Source organism: Leguminivora glycinivorella, chromosome 1, assembly GCF_023078275.1.
Source record: "Leguminivora glycinivorella isolate SPB_JAAS2020 chromosome 1, LegGlyc_1.1, whole genome shotgun sequence".
Taxonomy (NCBI): domain Eukaryota; kingdom Metazoa; phylum Arthropoda; class Insecta; order Lepidoptera; family Tortricidae; genus Leguminivora; species Leguminivora glycinivorella.
The window spans coordinates 35537425-35557727 of record NC_062971.1 but is presented as its reverse complement, the minus strand read 5'-3'; the positions used below and the strand labels follow the sequence as shown (position 1 = coordinate 35557727).

The window sequence follows — 20303 nt, the reverse complement described above, 5'->3', positions numbered from 1 at the left end:
GAGTCGATTTGTCCGAAATTTAAACTTTTTTGCATAATAAAATACGTCGCCTTTTGGGTACTTTACGTTACTTTTATTCAGATCGAACTCTTGGTCTGTAATTTGTTGCTTGAAAAAGAGTAAAAAAAGCTTTTTGTATGCGTAATATAATCTCTTAACAATGAGACAAGATTTCTTCAAGTTTAATTGATTATTAATAGAAGTTTTCACTATCATAAATAATGTAAGAAAAGGAATCTAGTAATTAACTGTTTTCCTACATTTTCAAACTAAGCCAGCGCATAGCGTCAGAGGCCTTTTAGAAATCATTGACGAACATTACAAGAGCTGAGGAAAACTAGAAAGTTCACTAGTTCCCCTGCTATACAATCCATCCAATCTTACTGGAATTATACCCACTTGAAACACAATTAATTTTCGTAAGTAATTAAACACGACACATAATATTTTGCTTTAAATAACCAAGTAACCCGCGTGGTTACTTGGTTATAATGGTTATTTAAAGCATACAGTGACATAAGTTGTTTCAGTCGGGATGTAACTACTACTATTCGGACTATTTTGCTAATCACCAGTAAAAACAAAGAGAAAATTGTAAATCAAGAATTTTGGAAAAAAACCTTATTGTTTGTTTACAGAATGCATTTGTTATTTCGCAGCGCGATAAGGGCAGAGCCCTGCGTGACTAATGAGGGGGCTATTTCTGTTTCGAGTAAACTAATGAATGATAAACACGATGCGTCAGGAATTCGGTCCGTAATGAACAATGTATACGATAACTGAGCTGAGAACACAGTGTACTCCCTTCGCTACTCTTAGTTTCAATTTTAACGTCGACCAAGCTGCCGGCTCCTTCGATTCGACCGCATGTTTTGAAAGTGTCCGTGTGTGAGTGACTATCTGTGTGTGTATACGGTATTGAAATTGTGAGTCAGCGCGATACATACATATAAGGTATTAATCGAATTGCTTTTTTATTCATTTTATATTTTTTATATACCTTAGATGTAAGTGAATATTTTAGTGTCAGTTATAGTAAGTTCTATAATTGTAGCAAATACTACCCGTGTTAACATCGTTTTGTACCGGTCTATAAAATACGTTTGAAATATAATAAATATATTAACTCAAATTTATTGGTTGGCTGAAACGAATCTTAGGATAAGGAGTATAAGGACCCCTCAAAATTAATCAATCAGTGTAATTCTAAATTAAACAATTGGTTCAGATGTTTTTAATTCAAGCATTGATGATAGCGCTAAAATAAGTACACTAAACCATTTATTCTCACACATTGCATGCATTCATTTAAACGTGTTAGCACGACATAAATTTAACTGAATAGAGCTATTGTGAATGCATCCCGAAATAACCGATGCAATGTTAACTGCGTTGCCTATTTCCGTTCGCAGCGGCCCAACACCGTGACCCACTGGTGTTTATTCCAAAACGTCTCGTACCTGGCTCGACTATTTATAGTAAACACCAAATGTCAATGGGAAACCACGCACGCATTGTTATCTTAAGGGCCTTTAGAAATCTGGCCGATTTGAGTTACATTGCGGCATTTCATCGATAAATTAAATTCAGATTAGTCGGACGAAGGTTTAACCTTGGAAGGACGGGACGGCGCCATCTGTCATAACTTTTGAGTGTGCCTCCTCATTAAATGCAATAATTGATACCTTTAGCCAGAGACTTCGGTAGAAAGAGGTTATATTCATTTATTACGTTTTAACTCGAAATTATGAAAAAAAAAATCATATTTTATTGTACAAGAAAAGAAAATAAACACCGTGGGCCTGAATAACCCGAAAGATTTTAACCACATGCAGTTTTGATGTAAAAACAAAAAATATTCTATGACTTTTTTATTTTTTTTATTTTTTCGTGTTTTTTTACTCTTTTTGAATGTATTTTCACATAAAAAAGTAAATGTTAATTTTTTTGAAATGTTTTGTCACATAATCTGCTTAAAACAACTAGGAATCACATTACACAGTGTAACAACATTAAATTTTAAAATCTAAATTATAAAATGCAAACATGGAAAAAGCTTGCCCACTACGAGGATCGAACCCGGTACCTCCATATTCCTAGTCCATGTCCCAGACTGTATCTCTGACGTAAATTCTACGAATAGTGTCAAATTATTGTTTTTTTTTTTAGGTTTTCGGTTTTGGGAACTAAGATTGTAAACCTATGTTTAAAATCTTTTGACAGTTGCCTTACATATGTCGTCAATTATTTAAAATCACATTATCGTTGCAAAGCCTGGATAAAGTAACTGACGAGTGATGACATTGACAATGTGATGGTGATGGACGAATTGCAGCGTCAATTATCAGTTATAGGTACTTATTAAATTCAGGAAGGTGTAACAAGCTCTTGAGCGGTGTACCTCTCAAACAACGAACTTATCAACTTTAAATTTGATGCAGTGCGAGGCGTGAAGCTTTACTTATTAGACCATTTTAACGAATTACGAATATTACGATGCCGTTTATAGTGGTGGAAAGGGCCCTTAACCTGCGAATAAAGTGAAAATAAAATAAAAATCGCATCGGGCATTTGTGCTTCTTACAATAAACAAACTGCTTTTACCGTGAAAGTTATTTTCACATTATAATAGACGAGAAAATATCCCACACTGATAGCTATGTGCACTTTTCCTCTATTTTAATTGCATTAATATAATTACTCGCGTTTCCCTCAAGGGTAGGATAACGGATTGTCCATTTGCTAGACACGAAGTCATTTAACTCATTGTTCCATTATTGTAAATAGATATAGATATCAGTTATATTGTTTTTTACTAAATAGGGTTACAGCAAGGTTTGTCAAAGGAATTAAGTGAATGAACTGCAATGACTTTTTAATTTTACAAGTCTGTGCAGCTGCCTGTGGCTCTTGCTGGCCAGCTATTGACTAAATCCAGTCTGTTCCTTCCTATATAGGAAACTATAATAAAATGTATAATTATTTGGCGGTGGTTTATTCCCTGATATAAGACAAGTTAACATAGTTTTAGGTCTCAGGACACAAATCCGAGGCTATATTTACATTATCTCCATAATTCATATGTACTTTTAGCATCTCATGTAATAAGCTGAAATGTTGATACTTACCTAAATACATAAGTCATTTTTCATTTTTTTTTCATTTCCATTCCAACAGGACAGAAGTGAACATGGGAGCAAAGCAGAGTAAGCGGTCGGTGGACATAAGCGGCAAGGAAGCCGAGAACGCCGGTGAAGTGGCGGCGGCGGGCGCCGGCGGCGAGGGCCGCGTCGAGGCGCTCGCCGACGCCGACGCCGGCGTCAAGCCGCAGCTCAACGGCGACGCGCACATACAGCCCCCGCTCGAGATCTCAGTGAGTACTGCACAACACAAGTGCACACCATGTCAACATCGGCCGGCCCCTAACAGAAAATTTCGCTCATCGTATCGCTGGCGACTGGACATCGCATAATAGGAAGTGTATGAATATAAACATAACTACTACACGTTCCATGGTATGCTATGTGGTGTTCCTGGTAATAATAAAGCAGACCAAGCATCGCATGGATGGGCTGTATACGCTGTATTAAAGGCTAACAAGGCTGTATAGAGCTTAGACAGCAAATTCTCGGTCAAGTGGTCGAGTCTCCGACTGCGCAAGTGTATGTGTACAGATAAGAAACAGGCTAGAAACCCTTTTGCTCTTTGATAATCCTATGTGTATGTGTATGATTCACGTATAGTTCTAGGAATTACCAATGAAGTTGAGTTGAAAGTGACATCATTTTCTAGTGACTAGTAGCAATATCCGCACCGACCCCTCGTTAACTATCGTTTCCTTTTATTGTCACAAGACTTATTTACACAATTAGTGACAACTAGTTCAAACAATTGCTGGTGGTTATCATGTAGGAAATTTACGAACAACACAGATCATATAGGGATTGTAGAACGGACGCTAACGAGACGTAAGACGACGTTAAAGACTGTTTAGTTCATAATATGTTCCTTAAAGAAGGAAAAGGTACTTCTTCTACAACTTGCATTTAATAAAAGTGTTCGTTCCAAGACTTGTTTTCGAACGCGAGTAGGTATATCATACGAAGTCGCCCTAGGAGATAGTCGCGCGCGAGAACGCTACTCATTTTATCCAGCCAGGTCATTGGCATTAGTATTTTGTAAGAATTATACTGCACGGAAGGCGTCGGCCTTGAAATTGACTGCAGATAGCGTTCGCTATCAATGTGTAAATAAGCTGAATAATCGTTACCATTTCGGTGCGAACCGTGCGTGTGTAGAGAGATTTGGGTAATGAGGGCCATCGCTCGGAATAAGTGGCGTTCGGATATACGCTCTGATGCGCGCCGTGATGGACACGCACCCCTCGCGCCTGCAACAATAACACGGAGTTTACATGTTTACGCCTGTTTAGGGGCCCGTAATTAGCAGGAAACCTTTATAGTTTCGTCTTGACCATATGTCGCCTCTGGGGTACAAAAAACGGGTTGACACATGATTTAATGGCGCGGCCAAGGTGCTCAAAATACCTGAACGTCCTGAACTGTGCTAGATTTAGAGTTCAGATATTTTTGAGGGCATGAACCACTGCGATATAACCTGATCGCGACTGTAGGTACATATAGTCTAGCTAGACTAACCAAATGGTTGAAATTTATGTCATACCCTTGCTGTATTCTGCATAGTCTTAGTTTATATTATATGTGGCTAAGTCCCTCGAAAATATTTCTCGGCCGACACTCTTATATGATTCACATGTAATTCTATTGATTAGTTTACTACTAGTTAGACGAATTATTAACAATGATGTTGATTTTAGCATTATAGACATTTTAGTCCGCTTGCTATAAGCCTCTTACTTCCCAATTTGTAGTACATTTGGAACCTCACAAAAAGCAGTTTCTTAATCATACCATAACATAACACACTGTAAAAGGCAGTGTCATGCAAAAGAAATGCTATCTGTCCTAACTCGCAGACAGCGCCCACGCTTCCCGTGTAGATAAGCGCGCTCGGACCCTAGCCTTATCTGATGACAACGGCGCAGATATGAGAGATACATTCTTATGCTATCGTGTTCGTGGTCAAATTTATTTCTTTGACCCGTATTTACACTGTTGGCGATTTGCAAGCGAGTCGAAAACAAACTCGCGAGTTCGGCGCGAGACGACTCGCGAGCGCTCGCAACAAATCTTTGAATACCAGTACGCGCGCTCGCCTCGCTTTCAGCTCTCCCGCTAATCGTCAGTGTGATAACGCCTTTTGCTAGCTCATTAGATTTTATTACTATCGTTCTAAATGTTACCTGACAACACGTAAATATTATTGCAAATATTGTACAGTCGGATATAAAGTGTAGCTTTAAAAGCACGGTTAACACAACACCCACCAGTTGTTAGATTGATGAAATAAGTTGAAAAAGTAACTATTACTTCTATTAAACAAATAAAAATAGTACCATATTTAAATATTTGCCTGCTTGAAAATAGAGACAAATCAGAGACATATCCGAAATATTTGTTTGAACTATACAACTTTCCTAAGTCTCATACAAATGCTAAAATATTTAAAAGTTTTAAAACGCTTGCAACGAAACATAAACTTAGTATAAAGGTCAATGTTATTGGTTGGCGACGTGTGAACAGGGCTGGAGAGTCCTTTTTCGGACGACCTCCACCCAGTTGGATTACTCGGACGATGCTGTTCATTGCGAGTATAACCGCCTTATTATGTCGATGCGAAAATAGTACTCAATTGCCTGGTCTACGATTTATAGCCGTATATTATGGTCGTTATTATTAAGATAACTTAGTTATTATAGTTAATAATGTTGTTATTAATCTATCTGCGCAAAAAAGGTGTTGTAATGATTTTACTCTATGTATCTGTATAACCGCTATACCCATATTGATAATATTGTCTAATATTAAATGATTAACGGTTCGGGCTTCCATAGGTTCCTAGTAGATCGGAAAATAGTCGAGCGAAATGTCTAATTATGTGAGTAATAATGATCCGTATGTATGTCAGAAAGTCATTCATAAAACGTGTTGCTTCAACCATAAATAAGTATCTTTAAAATCTTACTTACTTTACCGTGAACAGGGCTTCTCAAGCATTTCTCTTATGTTATGCCCTAATAATAGAAGTAGGTACCTAAGAAATAAAGACAACTAACAAAAACACCTGTTCCATTTTAGGACAAAGAGAAACAGCTCGACAGCGGGACTCCCGAGAACGAAAAGGACGCAACAACAGAGAAGGAAGGCAAAGAGGAACAGAACGGAGAGAAGGAACCCACACCCGTCACCAACGGAGACAGCGAGCAAAAAGAGGAGAACGGGGAATCCGTGCCCACGCCCGAGGACGGCAAGAAACCTAAGAAGGAGAAGGTAACTTTCACTGTAGGATGCTGGAGAGGCTCTTCTCTACACGACGGGTCTCTAGCCGTCACCAACGGTAACACCACGCAAACAGGAACTCGCGGTGCCCACGGTGGGAAGAAGCAAAAGGTTAATATAAAACTTGTTTACTGTGGCCTATTTCACTACTGCACACCTCGGACACTGGCGGTCAAATATGTGTCGCTTAACTTCAAACCTGAGTAAGTCTGCTTTAAGGTTAAATATATATAAAATATAATGTGATCTGAAAGATAATCAACCTTGCAGAATAGATTTACCCAGTTTTGAAGTTAAACGACACATATATGAAAGAGGCGCGTCCCTAGCACGCAGTCTAAGCTTGTGTAGGTGAACGCGTACTATGCTGGTGTGAGTGAAATATGACAGGTCGACTGTTCGCGTTTTTGACAGGCGGTAACTGTGAGGTAACCGAGTGGGGGTGGGCGGCACTTTCAGCGGGGAGCGGAAGTGGCCATACTGTACGATAGTACTCTTTATTATACCGTGACTGCTGTGACAATTGTCGCCCGACAGTGACACTTCGCCGTTCATTGCCTGTTCAATAAAAAAATATTGACGCTGAGTAACAATGTTATGTATCAACCCAGAAATAGGTAGATAATTGTCAGTGTCAATGTCACTGGTGGAATAGCGCACTGGTCTCTTGATATCAAGCAATCCTCGCGAAGAGCCCATGGATGTTGGACGTCTGCAACACTAAATGAACTTAAGCCGCAGCTCTTACGAGTCACATGCGTAAGTAGGTACGCCCTTTTCGTAAACCTATGATGGTCGATGTTGTTCTTTGTCAATCCTATAATACATTTTTACTTTTATATTATAATTACTCCACTTAAGTACTATCTATTTCGCTCTATTAGGTGATGATTTTCTAGATAAAAAATCACTTTCACTCAGTTGCCACATTTGATGACTTCTGCTAATTATATCCAAGGTTAATAGTATTTATGCTAAACTACTGTCAAATCTGATGTTTTTGCGTCACTACAGATATCTTAACTTTCTAATATTAATTAGGATAATCTTTCCGTCCAATTCATGATGTTTTCATAAATTATAAATCATCTACGGCATAAATGTTAAACTTTAGTATATATTCAATTATCTACATATCGTTACTTATTGACAATGATTTATATGCATATGTTTATTTTTCTTCACGTTTTAATCGTCCTATGTTTTTTCGCAGGTCAAGAAAAAATGGTCACTGAGGTCCATCAGTTTCAGCAGAAAAGACAAGCCAAAGCAGGAGAAGAAATCCAAGGACGAGGAGCCCAAAACTAACGGCGAGCCAGAGAAAGTGCCGGAAGAGGTAAGTCCTCTCTGCTTTACCATTGGATTGAGGACCCTAACGATTAAAATGTACCCTGTTTGGTATACATACATAAAGTCAAATTTTAAATGTAATTTTGCCACGTGGTTGGGACTCAATCCTGTAAAAATGATGAAAAGGAACTCCTGATAATTTCGTCTCCTTATATTCTACTATTTCTCGAGTATTATAAAATCAAAATCGACGAGATCATTTAGTCTTCCGAAAGTATGTGTAAGTCCACCCTGGTAATAATGATAGTTCACCTACCTACTTAACGTTAATATCTTCAAGATGCACACCTCTAAATCTTCTAATAAAAGTAATATAAATGATAGTGACCTTCATAGATCGTGCGTGCCAATCATGCATTTTCAACAAATGTAAACTTTTTATGATGCTGTTACCGTAAAGACTTTCTAATGCAAAATCAGCAAAATGTCTCACTCCATCAGTGTTATTAGTATTCTGCAGACGATTCTAGTCTTTTGAGCCGTAAAATCTCTCGCCTTTATTATGGTGACTGGCAGATATATCACTGTCATTATTTAGCCTACTTTCATTCTGTATTCTATTTGTTGAAAGAGTCGAGCACTTACGCGAACCTTACTTGTTGAGTCCGTAATTAGAAGTAGAAAATAAAATGTACTAAAATAACAATTTGGGTTACGATTTCCTTGTGAAATGTCCCATACGGAACCGTGAATTGTTTCTAGGTAACTTAGCGGTTTATCCGAATAATGACGGACAGAAATCGAATGACGTAGATCGGATGTAGTGCGTAAAGTACCATACAAATAGTTCTACAGCTATGACGGATCTTATTTTCACGGATTCGGATCGGACTGTGCAAAGCCGCTCTTAGCGTAGCGTCATTTTCTTTGACCGAATAGAACAACACCATATTATTATGGAAACGAGGCCACCGTAATAAGTTCACACGTGTACGCGTAACAATACATTAGGATCCATATTTTAGAACACATGAGGTCAGCGACCCGCTGTGAAATTCGCGGCCGATGAGAAACCATCACATGTGCACATGTATGTACCGAGGACGTTTAAATTCGAACATATTTTTCTTTCTATCCCTCATATAATGCAAAAGCGATAAAGAATATTAGATGTTGGAATTCGATCCCGATGATATATACGGTCACAGACTTAAATTGATAAGAATACTCCACCAAAACAAAAGGTACGGGAATCATTTCGTGCACCTTTAATTCCTCAATATTTACACAGTGGATTAAAAATAAGTATCACTCCAGATGCCCTTAGATAAGTTACTGTTTACGATTTTCTAGTTTTTACATTTTACCTAGTTCTAAGTATTTTTAATCTCTGCATTTAAACTTGGATTTGGTGAAAAGCCCTTTAGGGTTCCTGCGAATTAATTGTGAATACTTGCGCTATGGTGTATCGAATGTAAAGCAATATCAAAGGCATAACAATTGAAGTCCGTGAGTGTAAGGGGCGGAGCCGGGCTAACTGTGCCGACGGATCAGCGTCGAGACCTCTCTGATCCCTCATTTAACACAATGCACGCGAGAAAGTTGCTTTGATAAGTCATTTTTCATCTATTGAATGTTGATACCGCTGCGCACTGGGCCGGTTAATAGTTTACTACGGCGCGACGTAAATCGCTTGAAAAACTGACGCGGGTTTTTTCGTCAACAGTAGAATTTGAAAGTGTGTTAAAAATGTTAAAATTCTACTATTGCAGCCGTTGACATCTTTCGTTTTCATTTGCCTCGTCAGAAATTGTGAGGCGATTAAGTTAGTTTTAAATATCTTTATTCACATTAATTTTTATAGGGCCAAGGAAATAAGATTGATAAGATCATTATTACCCCCTTGTTAGTTTAAATAAAACTGGACAGTTTGACAATAGGACCATGATTGTTTGTCGTTCGGTAAAAACTAGGAAAATGACATTTGGATTGGTTTATCTATTTAGCAACGTCATCGTTACAAAATTGATTCGTTTCGCCAAGTTTCGCTATTTACCCCAAGGTCTCATTAATTGGGTACAATACGATGCCGGCAGACAAAGAAGCGCGGCTTAAGCTGTTTCTAAACCGCTTTTTATTTTCTCAAATTATTTTTACTTCAAATTAGAGATGGGCTGAATATGGACTTTGCCGAATACGAATATTCTAGCTCTTACCCAATGAAATAGGAATCAAATGGAGGTGGCATAACTACAAAAAGATGTGGCCGATAAGAACAAAACATGGCGGTCGAAAGTGATATAAGTAAAAAAATTATATCAAATGCCATGGCATTTTGAAACTTATGTCCATCGAAGAACGACAATACATTACCGAACCGAACATTCGGCCGAATATTCGGTTACGCCATATTTTCAAAACGGATGTTCATTAAAACCGTTAAATGATTGTTAATGGTGACATATGTTGTTACTACAACTATGTTTTTATGATTTAGTGGATAACTAAAACTTAGTTAAAACAACTCTGAACTCTTCTCAACTCTTAACTACGATTTTTTTTACATATTTTGATGTATTCATTATCTCTTTTTAGTAGTTCCTTAGAAAGCTACTAAAATAGGAGCTTATCCAATGGAATACGTAAGAACTTCATTAGTTAATTACTTTGTTTATTCGGTAAATATTACCGAATATTCGGTCCATCTCTACTTCAAATAAACACAATCCGATTCGTAAAAATAAGCTGTTACATGCGTTGAGAAATAATTTTCTTATATAAATAATTCTTATTAAGTGTTTCAATGTTTCAATTATATCATTATCATAACTCTGTTTATTATTAGAACATATTAATAATACTAACGGAAATTCAAGATATAGGGAATGATTAAAATGGTTTAATGAAGCTGATGAAGCATATAGCTATTTTGATCTCTAAAATTATAGATTATTATTCACTATAGAACTAAGGAATAAGTATTTTTGCAATGATTTGCAAAAATTTAGTTTTTGGCACAAGCTTTTATCGCCGACTGTACCTTTATTTCAACAGTCCTCTACTGCTCTGAGACGTTTCTAAAAACCCTTACTCGATGGGGATACGACGTTCCATAACAGAGTTCCTATGACCACCTTTCTGCTTCATCATCAGATCAGCTCCATGATACCATAATATTGCATTGTCACGTGATTTACATGTGTGCAAAATTTCAGCTTAATCGGAAACCGGGAAGAGGGTCAAATTTAGCTTCTACGTTTTGACCCAAACTAACATACAAGGCAAGTTGAATAAAAGCTTGTAAAAAGAATAAGCATACAACAATGTTTTATTTTTATTACTGGATTGATCGATTTAGTTGCAGTTTCCGTAAGGGATATAAAACATTAACCGTAGTTAATTTTCGTTGAATATGGTAATAGGATATGAATGTTCCGTTTTCGTTAATTTGGTGTCCAATTAAACTTATTTCCTAGCTAGGGTTATTAATTTTGGAAAAGCTTATCTACATATCAACTACTTCAACTAGGCATTTAAAAATAATATCGTATTTACGGGAGATAATCAATCAAACGGTTTCCTTCCGACCTTGCTTCGCCGCCTAGAAACCGCCGTTTTCTATGACATACACTCAACAACAATGAAAACTGTTCGCTTGATACCAATTTGTCTAGTAAAGTGACTCGTTTCGATTGGTATTGCGGCGTAGTGCATTGCACTCGAATCGGCGCTCAGCGCGCATTATAATTCAAAGAGGTGCTACCCATATCCGCGCACCAAACGTGAGGCATTGTCAACGATATCCAGCGCAATTACCGGCCCACTTGCGAACGCTTACACACTACTCGCCTTCTTCTGGCCACTGTAACTGGGACTGCTAGGCCTAGACAAGGTAGTAAGCCAGAACAATTGTAAAATAGACGTACCTAACACCAACCTGCTGTAACAGGGCCCTTACACAAAAAGTCCAATCGCTCACGCTACGGTCCCTTTCGCACTATTATACAAGAGTGACAGAAGAACGGGTTTCGTTGTCAAAGCGACAACGATTGTGATCATAGCTAGGCCCACTGATAAAAAAAGAAAAACTATTTTCGCGGCAGGTCCGCTTGAGTTATCGCATAGTGCCGCAGAGCACGATTATTGTTTTGTAAATTCAATATTTGCTAACCAACCACAACTTTTCGGTCACCACAAAGACCTGTTCAGATCACTTGAAATACGACCACAAAATCAAAGTGATATTTATACTGGTTTAAGTTGAATGCGCGAGGAACATATCAGCTCTTAGTTCATTGAAGACTAACGACATGCGATAGTGTCGACGTCAAATTGTATACCGTCATTGTAATGGACTTTGAATAACCATTATTCTAAGCATCATAAAGACCATTTAAACAACCATTTTGGAGGCTAAGGCATTTTAAATTGTTAATCCATCAGATACATTATAAAATCGGAAGTGTGTCTGTCTGTTTCCTTTTCCTGGATAAAGTTATCGGTGTAATTTGGATAGACCACTTGGGATTTAGGATTTATAAAGCTTGGAAGTTGCTAATGTTGGTATTATTATTATTCCCAGTATTTATTTTCTATCTTAGGCTAGGCTATTTATAATATGGATATAAAAGTAAAATACAAAAACACATACAAAACAATATAAAAAAACATATAAACACATTATAAAAAACCTAACCTGGATGCCGCCAGCAGCGGGGCGGGCCCAAGCTGCCGGTGGTTAGCTGCAGAGAGAGGAACCGTCGGACTATCCGCGCCGTGTGGAAGATTGCCTTCTGCATCTGGCCCAGATTCTCATCATGGGGGATGGTGATGTCAACGAGCACTGCCCGGCGTTGCAGTCGATCTATTATCACAATGTCAGGCTTATTGGCTACAATAGTCCTGTCAGTGATAATAGATCGATCCCAATAGAGCGTGGCACGACCATTTTCAAGAACTGGCGCAGGTAAGTACTTGTAGTACGGTACTTCGCGGTCCACAAGGCCGTATTGAAGAGCAAGTTGCTGGTGAATAATCCTGGCTACGAGATTATGTCTGTGCAAGTACTCGCCGTTAGCAAGATGAGAACAACCGGAAATGATATGCCTGAGTGACTCTCCGGGACGGCGGCATGCCCGACAAATGTCGACCGTACCGTCCTTCAGGATATATTTCCGGTAGTTGTTCGTCATCATAACTTCGTCCGCAATTGCACAGGCAAAACCCTCGGTTTCTCCGAAGAGGTCCCCGAATCGTAACCAGTTCACCGATGCGAGCAGGTCTACATCGGGTCCCGTGAGGGCCTTGTAGAACCGCCCGTGTAGCTGCTTGCTCTCCCATACCGCCTTGCGGTCCGCAGTACTTAGTACCACAGGTTTGCGCCAGTTCTCTTTCGCCAAGGAGAGCGGCGTGAGGTTTCCGTCAACTGCCACCACATCACGATGCATCCCACACTCGTTGTTAAGGAAGTAATTCCTGAGATTGTACACCTCACGGTTGTGGAGATCTTTGGCGTTTAGGAAGCCTCGACCTCCGCACTTCCGTGGGATGTATAATCTCATAACAGACGAGCGCGGGTGTAACATACGATGTGTGGTAAGCAGTGAACGGACCCTCCGATCCAGGGCGTCCAGCTCAGTCTGGGTCCACCGTAGTATGCCAAAGGAGTATATGAGTAGAGGCATTACCCAGGCGTTAAAGGCGCGCACTTTGTTGCCTCCTGACAAAAGACTGTTAAGGACTTTTGTGAGCCGACTGAAAAAGCGCTCCTTCACCGACCGTCTAATGCCAACATCCTCAATACCCAACGACTGTGACATACCAAGGTACTTATAGGTTTCTGATTCAGAGATAAATCTGAACGACATCGTCTCAGAAAGTTGAAAATGTTCTGAATTTACAACCTCCCCCCGCTGTACATGCATGACCGCACACTTATCGACACCAAACTCCATTCTGATGGCGGTACTGAAAACTTCTGTGGTTTTCAATAGCACCATCAGGTCTTGGGTGTTCGGTGCAAATAGTTTGAGATCGTCCATGTACAGAAGGTGAGAGATGACTTCACCCTCTCTCCGAAGCCGGCAACCTAGCCCAGAATCCTTCAGCAGCGTGCTGAGGGGATTCAGAGCTAGGCAGAACCATAATGGACTCAAACTGTCACCCTGGAATATTCCTCGCTCAATCCTTATGAAGTCCTGCGGGCCAGGGGGCCATCCCTGCCTCCTGGTTGACGAAGGAATGTGGTCCACTGCCTCATACATGCAGCCAGGAAGGATATTAAAGCTGCATCAAGTTTATACAGCTCCAATACCCTTCTCAGCCATGAATGAGGCACCGAATCATAGGCCTTCTTATAGTCAATCCAAGCGGCCGAGATGGCTCCCTTGTTCCGCCGAACTTGTTGGCAGATGGTCATGTCTATGAGGAGGAGCTCTTTAGTACCACGGGACCCAACCCTACATCCATTTTGAGCGGGAGCCAGAATGTTGTTAGCGACAATATGCGCGTTAATTTTTGCTCTCAAAATGGATGTAAGGAGCTTGTAAAGTGTAGGCAAGCACGTAATGGGTCTGTAGTTTTTTGCTTCCGTGGTACTACCGGACTTATAGAGCAGGAAAGTAACACCAGTTGTTAGGGAAGGTGGGAGAGAACCAAGATCGAGGGCTTGTTGAAATTGCGTTGCCAAACGCGAGTGCGAGCATCGAAACCATTTTAGCCAGAAGTTGTGCAATCCGTCCGGTCCAGGACTTTTCCAGTTCTGGGCCGTACGGGTAGCACAACTTACGTCGTCGGGGCTGATGGTGATAGCCCCCATAGGTTCGATGTTCTCGCACTCGCGTTCGACAACGGTCATCCACTCACTCTCCGTGTGTTCGACGGGCACCGACCAGATGCTACGCCAGAAATCAGACATGGCAGTAGCATCCGGCAGCCGCACGTCAGACACACGAGGGTCGGTTTCCTCCCACCTTCGGTATACTTTCCTTTGGTCGCTTTGAAAAAGACGATTCTGCTGGAATCGGTCCACACGCTTTCTGTAGCGGCGAATACGGCTTGCCCATGCATAGACTTTCTGCTTCAGGAAGTCGATGCGCTCTGTGACATTGGCCAAATAGTCGCGGGGCCTGATGTCCGTCCCCGCGAATGCCTGGTTCACAAAACGCATTACTCGAGGGCGATTATTACCCCCTCTGAAGCAGATCAGCTTTGCAATGAGAGTCCTAAACGAGTTGATACGACGCTCGATCTGTACTTGCCATGCAGGGACACCTCCGGCGGTCCTAGTTGCACGGTCAGCGTCCGGAAACTTGACTCGAGCAACACGGCACGCCGCGATGGCTCCGCAGTACATGATCGAGTGTGTATCATCTAGATCTTTACTAGTCCGTATAAATGGCTCTAGTAAAGCGTTTAAGGCTCCCATTAACGCTAGATTGCGTCTATTCATAGGCAGACGTGGTAATCGTGGCCTAGGATTGTTTGTGGAGCGATACTGCGTAATCGCCTCTTCCAAAGACCTCCTCAGTTGCTCATTAGCAGGCTCACTCACGCTCTGACTCGCGAAGTCCCCGCCGTCGTTACCGGAATCACCCCGCGGCGCATCCGGTGCCAGGTCGGGTTCGGGCACCGGGTCCGGCGACATGGCGGGCAAATTCCGCCCCGAGGCGGGGTCCGCGCGAGCAGCGAGAGCCTCCTGGCGAAGCCGATCAAGTGTGGCGTCATCCAACCGCCTTGACCGCTGAATGACGCGCACCTGATCCGATAGTCGCTGCTCCGATACGGTGGTGGTGGGTTCAAGCGTCTGAAACAGAAGCAGCATTCTTGGACGATACGCTGACAGCCTAGTTCCCCCCTCTGTAGCCCCATAGTACGCTCGCATGACGTTCTCGTTCATCAACTGAGACCATCTCATGCGGCGCACTACACCACCGGCAGCGGGAGCCGTGGGCGGGGCAGGATGTCCCGCAGGCCCCAAGCGTGCCGGCAGCGGTGGCCGCCCTCGTCGCGCAGGTGGTCGTGGCGGCGGTGGCGGCGGCCCGCTCTCGTCGCTCGACTCGCTGGTGTCAGCCGCGGCGGTGGCGAACTCGTCGCTCGACGGCGGTTGCGAGGAGACGGACGAGGCGGGCGAGGGTGGTGGGCGTGCGCTTTGTAGAACCGCTGATTGTCCGCGTGCTTTACTTCTCGTAATCATTCCGTGATATTTGTCTTGTCGTATTATTATTATTATTATTTAGAGCCTAATGTGTCCCACTGCTGGGCAAAGGCCTCCCCCCTCTTTTTCCACTCATCCCTGTTTGGAGCAACATCTGGCCAATCTTTCAAAAAGGAGTCCAAGTTGTTATGGGTTGAATGTTGGTATGGGGTCCAAAAAAGGAGTGTTATGGTTTTTAAAGGTTAGACAATGTAAAACCTCTATAGCATTGTAGGCGTTCTTAGGCTACGGTGGCTCCTAAAATATACCTTTAGCTTGTAGCGCAGCGGAAAGCTTTTGATAATACTATTTTTTAAAGCTACTATTTAACGTATAACCCAATAGGGGCCTACTTTTTTATTGAAGTATAATAGTCCAATAATGATTTTAATCAATAATTGAACATTAGGATGTCGTTGGCTATTGAACCATTAAATTATATCATTATGCTCTTCCAAGTGATAAATTACTCTATTGACCATTTAAAATCAATTAATCATTTAATAGGGGATGAGACAGTCAGTACAACGTTTATAGCATGTTAAAAGTGGTCCGCTAATATTGTGTCAAATTGTCTCCATGTTTATTAAATGTAATCTACGTGTACAAATTTCATCAAAATTGGTTGAAAGGTAACAAACAGACGGTAACATTCGCATTTGTGATGAATAGGAGAAACTAAAACTTTGTGGATAAATTGAAATTAGTCAGCGTTTAATGTTTACACGGTTTACATAAAACCTGCTCTAGTTTTTGTACATACATATGTAAACATAAACATTGTCACGTGCCGCCGCCAACGCAAACCGATAGTAAAATTAAAATACGCATTTACTCGCATTCGCGAAACATAAATGCTGCGGTCATTAGACTCCCGCAAAGTTTTGCCAAATTTAACCGTCCGTTTTTACCGAAATAGAAATACTACGTTATACTTTACGATGCTCGCGGTTGTAGCTTATCTCGATTGATGATCAACATTGCTAGAATTTGTACGACTCCATTTTTTGTCGCAGTATAGACTTACAAGCATGCGTTTTTTATCGGATTCGAACGGATTATAGTCTACCGGATTATAAAGGCCCTATACTGTTCGTTCATCAATCATTAACAAAAAAGTATTTAACTATAAAAAAACGCATAAAAGGTTGGCTGAAGGCACTTGAAGCTGGTTAAGTACCTAACCTAACCCACAACAGACCATACGTAATATAAGTTACGTAGCCTCTAAATTCAGCTAACTTCTACTACAAAATCGACATCAATTATTTTATTTATCGCCTGATGAATTGTAGACTTAGTTTAACGGATTTTAATGCCACTACAATAAATGCTAAAATCCCTTCGACTTCAGTACGAATTGCACAGTATGAACGTACGAAATGTCAAAAATCCGGTATCACCGAGCCGCCGGACTAGAAAACGTGTTTTCAAAGTGCAACATAAAATCTGCAGCGTGTGGGCGGCCGCGCCAGCCGGCCAGGAATCTTAGAGGGTCGACAAACCACCGCGAATATATTACATCTACATAAGCCCTGGATGACACTCTTTTACAATCTTTATATTCACTTTATCTTTGCAATTGTTGATGACTGACCAAGTATTAGTCACTGTCAGCTAAGTTTCTCGGGATTTGTTTGATTGATAATAAAATATCGCATTGCAGTGGTTCATAATATACTTACTGCAGTTGATGAAGGAAAACAAATTAGCAAAAGATTTTTTTGATGCCCCGATACTATGAAATGGATTTACCATTCTCGTGAACACGTATACACACATAAATAAAGCATAGCTGCCCTTTTAAGATGTGAACAATGATTGCATAAAAATCCAGTATCCTCAAGGAAACTCATTCATTTGTTTAGCTGCTCAAACCCATTAGCGGGCTGTGTACAATGTCCGATTAAAACAGTGGCAAGCTTGTTGATGTTATGCGTGCAAGCGTTATGGGCGTCACAACGAACAAAAGACTACCGGCGAAGTAACGCGACCGCTCTCCGGTTGCATGTTTACCAAATCGTATCATCGCCATAACTGACGTTACGTGAACCTTGTCGCCAAGATAACAAGGTCCGTCCGTGAGGAATGTTGTCAGTGGTTGGTACGACGCGGCGCGGATCATCTGTCGCGCATATTTTCATAATACCACTATTGAAACCTGTGTTACATAGCGAGGATTCCGTTAGAGACGTTGTAGACAATGAAGTTACTAAGTAAGGAAATTTGTTTTTTTTTTTTTCTTTTACATACGTATAAGGTCATTTCCTCTGTCTGTACTTTAAGATCAGTACTAGTACTATTTTTGAGATTTAGAAGAGGGCTTCTTATAGGTATTTACTAAATGCCATACCAAATCCTTGGGCGAGGTCTCTAAATCCGGGCCTTAGTTCAGTTATAAGTATGTACAACATTGTCATGCCTAACTAAAAAGAGAATAAACGTAGTTTAATCCATTCGAGGCCCGTGACTGCTTTTTCGTCATGCACGAGCGCTTCCACTGAGTTTGTGACGCGCAAAGGCGTCACAAATTAATCTCCTGTAAGTTATATCATATCAGATTACAATCACTGACGGAAACTCAGATACATCTTTTAAGAAATGAATGTTAAATGGATATAAAACTTACCGTAGATTCCGCGTATTCCTAATATTGCAACTTTAGTAAGTTGCGCCTAAGAATTAGTGTTTGTGTGGATGATTAAGCTCAATATGACAATGGGAAGGTGGGGAAAATCAGGAGCCGATATAGTGTGGTCACCCTACTTGATACATTTGTATGAGAAAAGTTATGTCTGAATATCTTTAAAACCAGACAACGAATATAAAATATTAGATGGTGGATATTTAGTAAAAATTTTTACTAAATGTTGAAGTACTTTCGAGTGTCTTAGGTGCTACAAATCGTAAGATATTTACATTTTTAACTTTCTCAAAACGTGTGGACTGAGTGAGCACTTACAAAAATTTATTATAAAAAAACCTGACACGTTAGTGGTTCGTTTTGTATTTTACAAATTCCCATTTCACTTTTACTAAACTATACACATATAATAGCGGTCTAAATCTTATGTTTTTCATCAAAATTCGGCTTTTCAAAAGTGTGTGGATTGAGTGAGCATAAGAAACTATTTGTAAAAAATTTAATACGTCACTAGGTGATCTAATATTTATAGAGGTAGGTTGGCCTATTTTTTACTAAATGTTAGTATATAAATATTATATGTTAAATGAATATATTCACTGTTTTCGTTGGTAGTTTGTGAGAACTGAGTGAGCACCTGTTAATGGCTGTATCTTTTGATTTATCTTTTTACAAATTCAGAGATTCGTTTTACAATTGTTTTAGAACTTTTACTAAATGATCAGCATATTTTTTTTTATTTTCGGAAGGTGCTCACTCAATCCACAGTAATCCACACACACACGAATAATTAAAATGTGTAGTGTATCTCATTACCATACATCGGGGTTTTGGGAGCGGGAATGATTTACACTAGCCCAAAAAGGGTGAAAACGATAAACAACAGACATTACTATAACATTTCTAGGTACTTTTGGAGCCAGATACATAGTTTAATCTATATTTCAGTAATTCAAGTTACTATAAACAGAGTTATAAATACACAAATTCATTCCCGCTCCCAAAACCCCGATGTATGCTCATTACACCTTTTAGTAAAATAAACTGGAATCAATTCGATCACTGGCCATAACAGTGAAAATAAAGTAACACCAAACCTACATTTAGTTGTATTGGATAAATGTTAGTAACAGACCTACCACCCTGATGCCAAAGTATGGGCGGCGAAGTCAGAAGTCAGCGAACCGAGACATAGTCCGCCGCATTGTTCCAAACGAAACAAAGAGCTTTATTAAAACCAATTAGACAACAATTTAGGAACGAGTGCTGTGTGAGTAATTAATAAACGAGCGGAGCTTTTGGCTCCGTTCCTTAAACTAAACCTAACCTACTTTCGGTGCTTCCAAGTCGAATCAAATACAAGAGTCGGATCAAACTCATTCATGTCATGTCGAGTTTATACAAAAATAGGACGTTTATAATGAATGACACTCCTTCACTTTCTTAGGATAAAGTCGGTGCAAAGTAGAGATCTTAAATTAAATATTTATAATCTTAAATTTTGTAAGGTCAACTTTTCATATTCGACAAAATACTTTTGTGTTTGCTGGCTATTATTTACAGGTTTTCAGCCTCAATCCATTCTGAAATCTGTTGAGCAGGTTGGATAATTGAGTACATAAATATATTTTCACATAGCAACTAATAGATTATGTACATATTTATTAGTGACCTAGTTCACCTAGTTATTTTGCAAGCCATTAATAAGCATAATTTAAACCTACTCAGTATCTAGCAAGTAAATTTTACCGCTTAG

The 20303-nt window shown here is 40.1% G+C and overlaps 1 protein-coding gene across 1 annotated transcript in view; it reads left to right on the top strand.

Annotated features, from left to right (window-relative positions):
- Window positions 1-799: 799 nt before the first annotated feature.
- LOC125239201 (cell surface glycoprotein 1-like) overlaps window positions 800-20303 on the top strand; it is a 35536-nt gene continuing 16032 nt past the window's right edge. Inside the window, 4 exon segments of the mRNA XM_048146755.1 lie at window positions 800-954; window positions 3178-3373; window positions 6219-6410; window positions 7633-7755. Of these exon segments, the coding sequence (XP_048002712.1) occupies window positions 3191-3373; window positions 6219-6410; window positions 7633-7755 (498 nt within the window). The 5' untranslated portion in view covers window positions 800-954; window positions 3178-3190.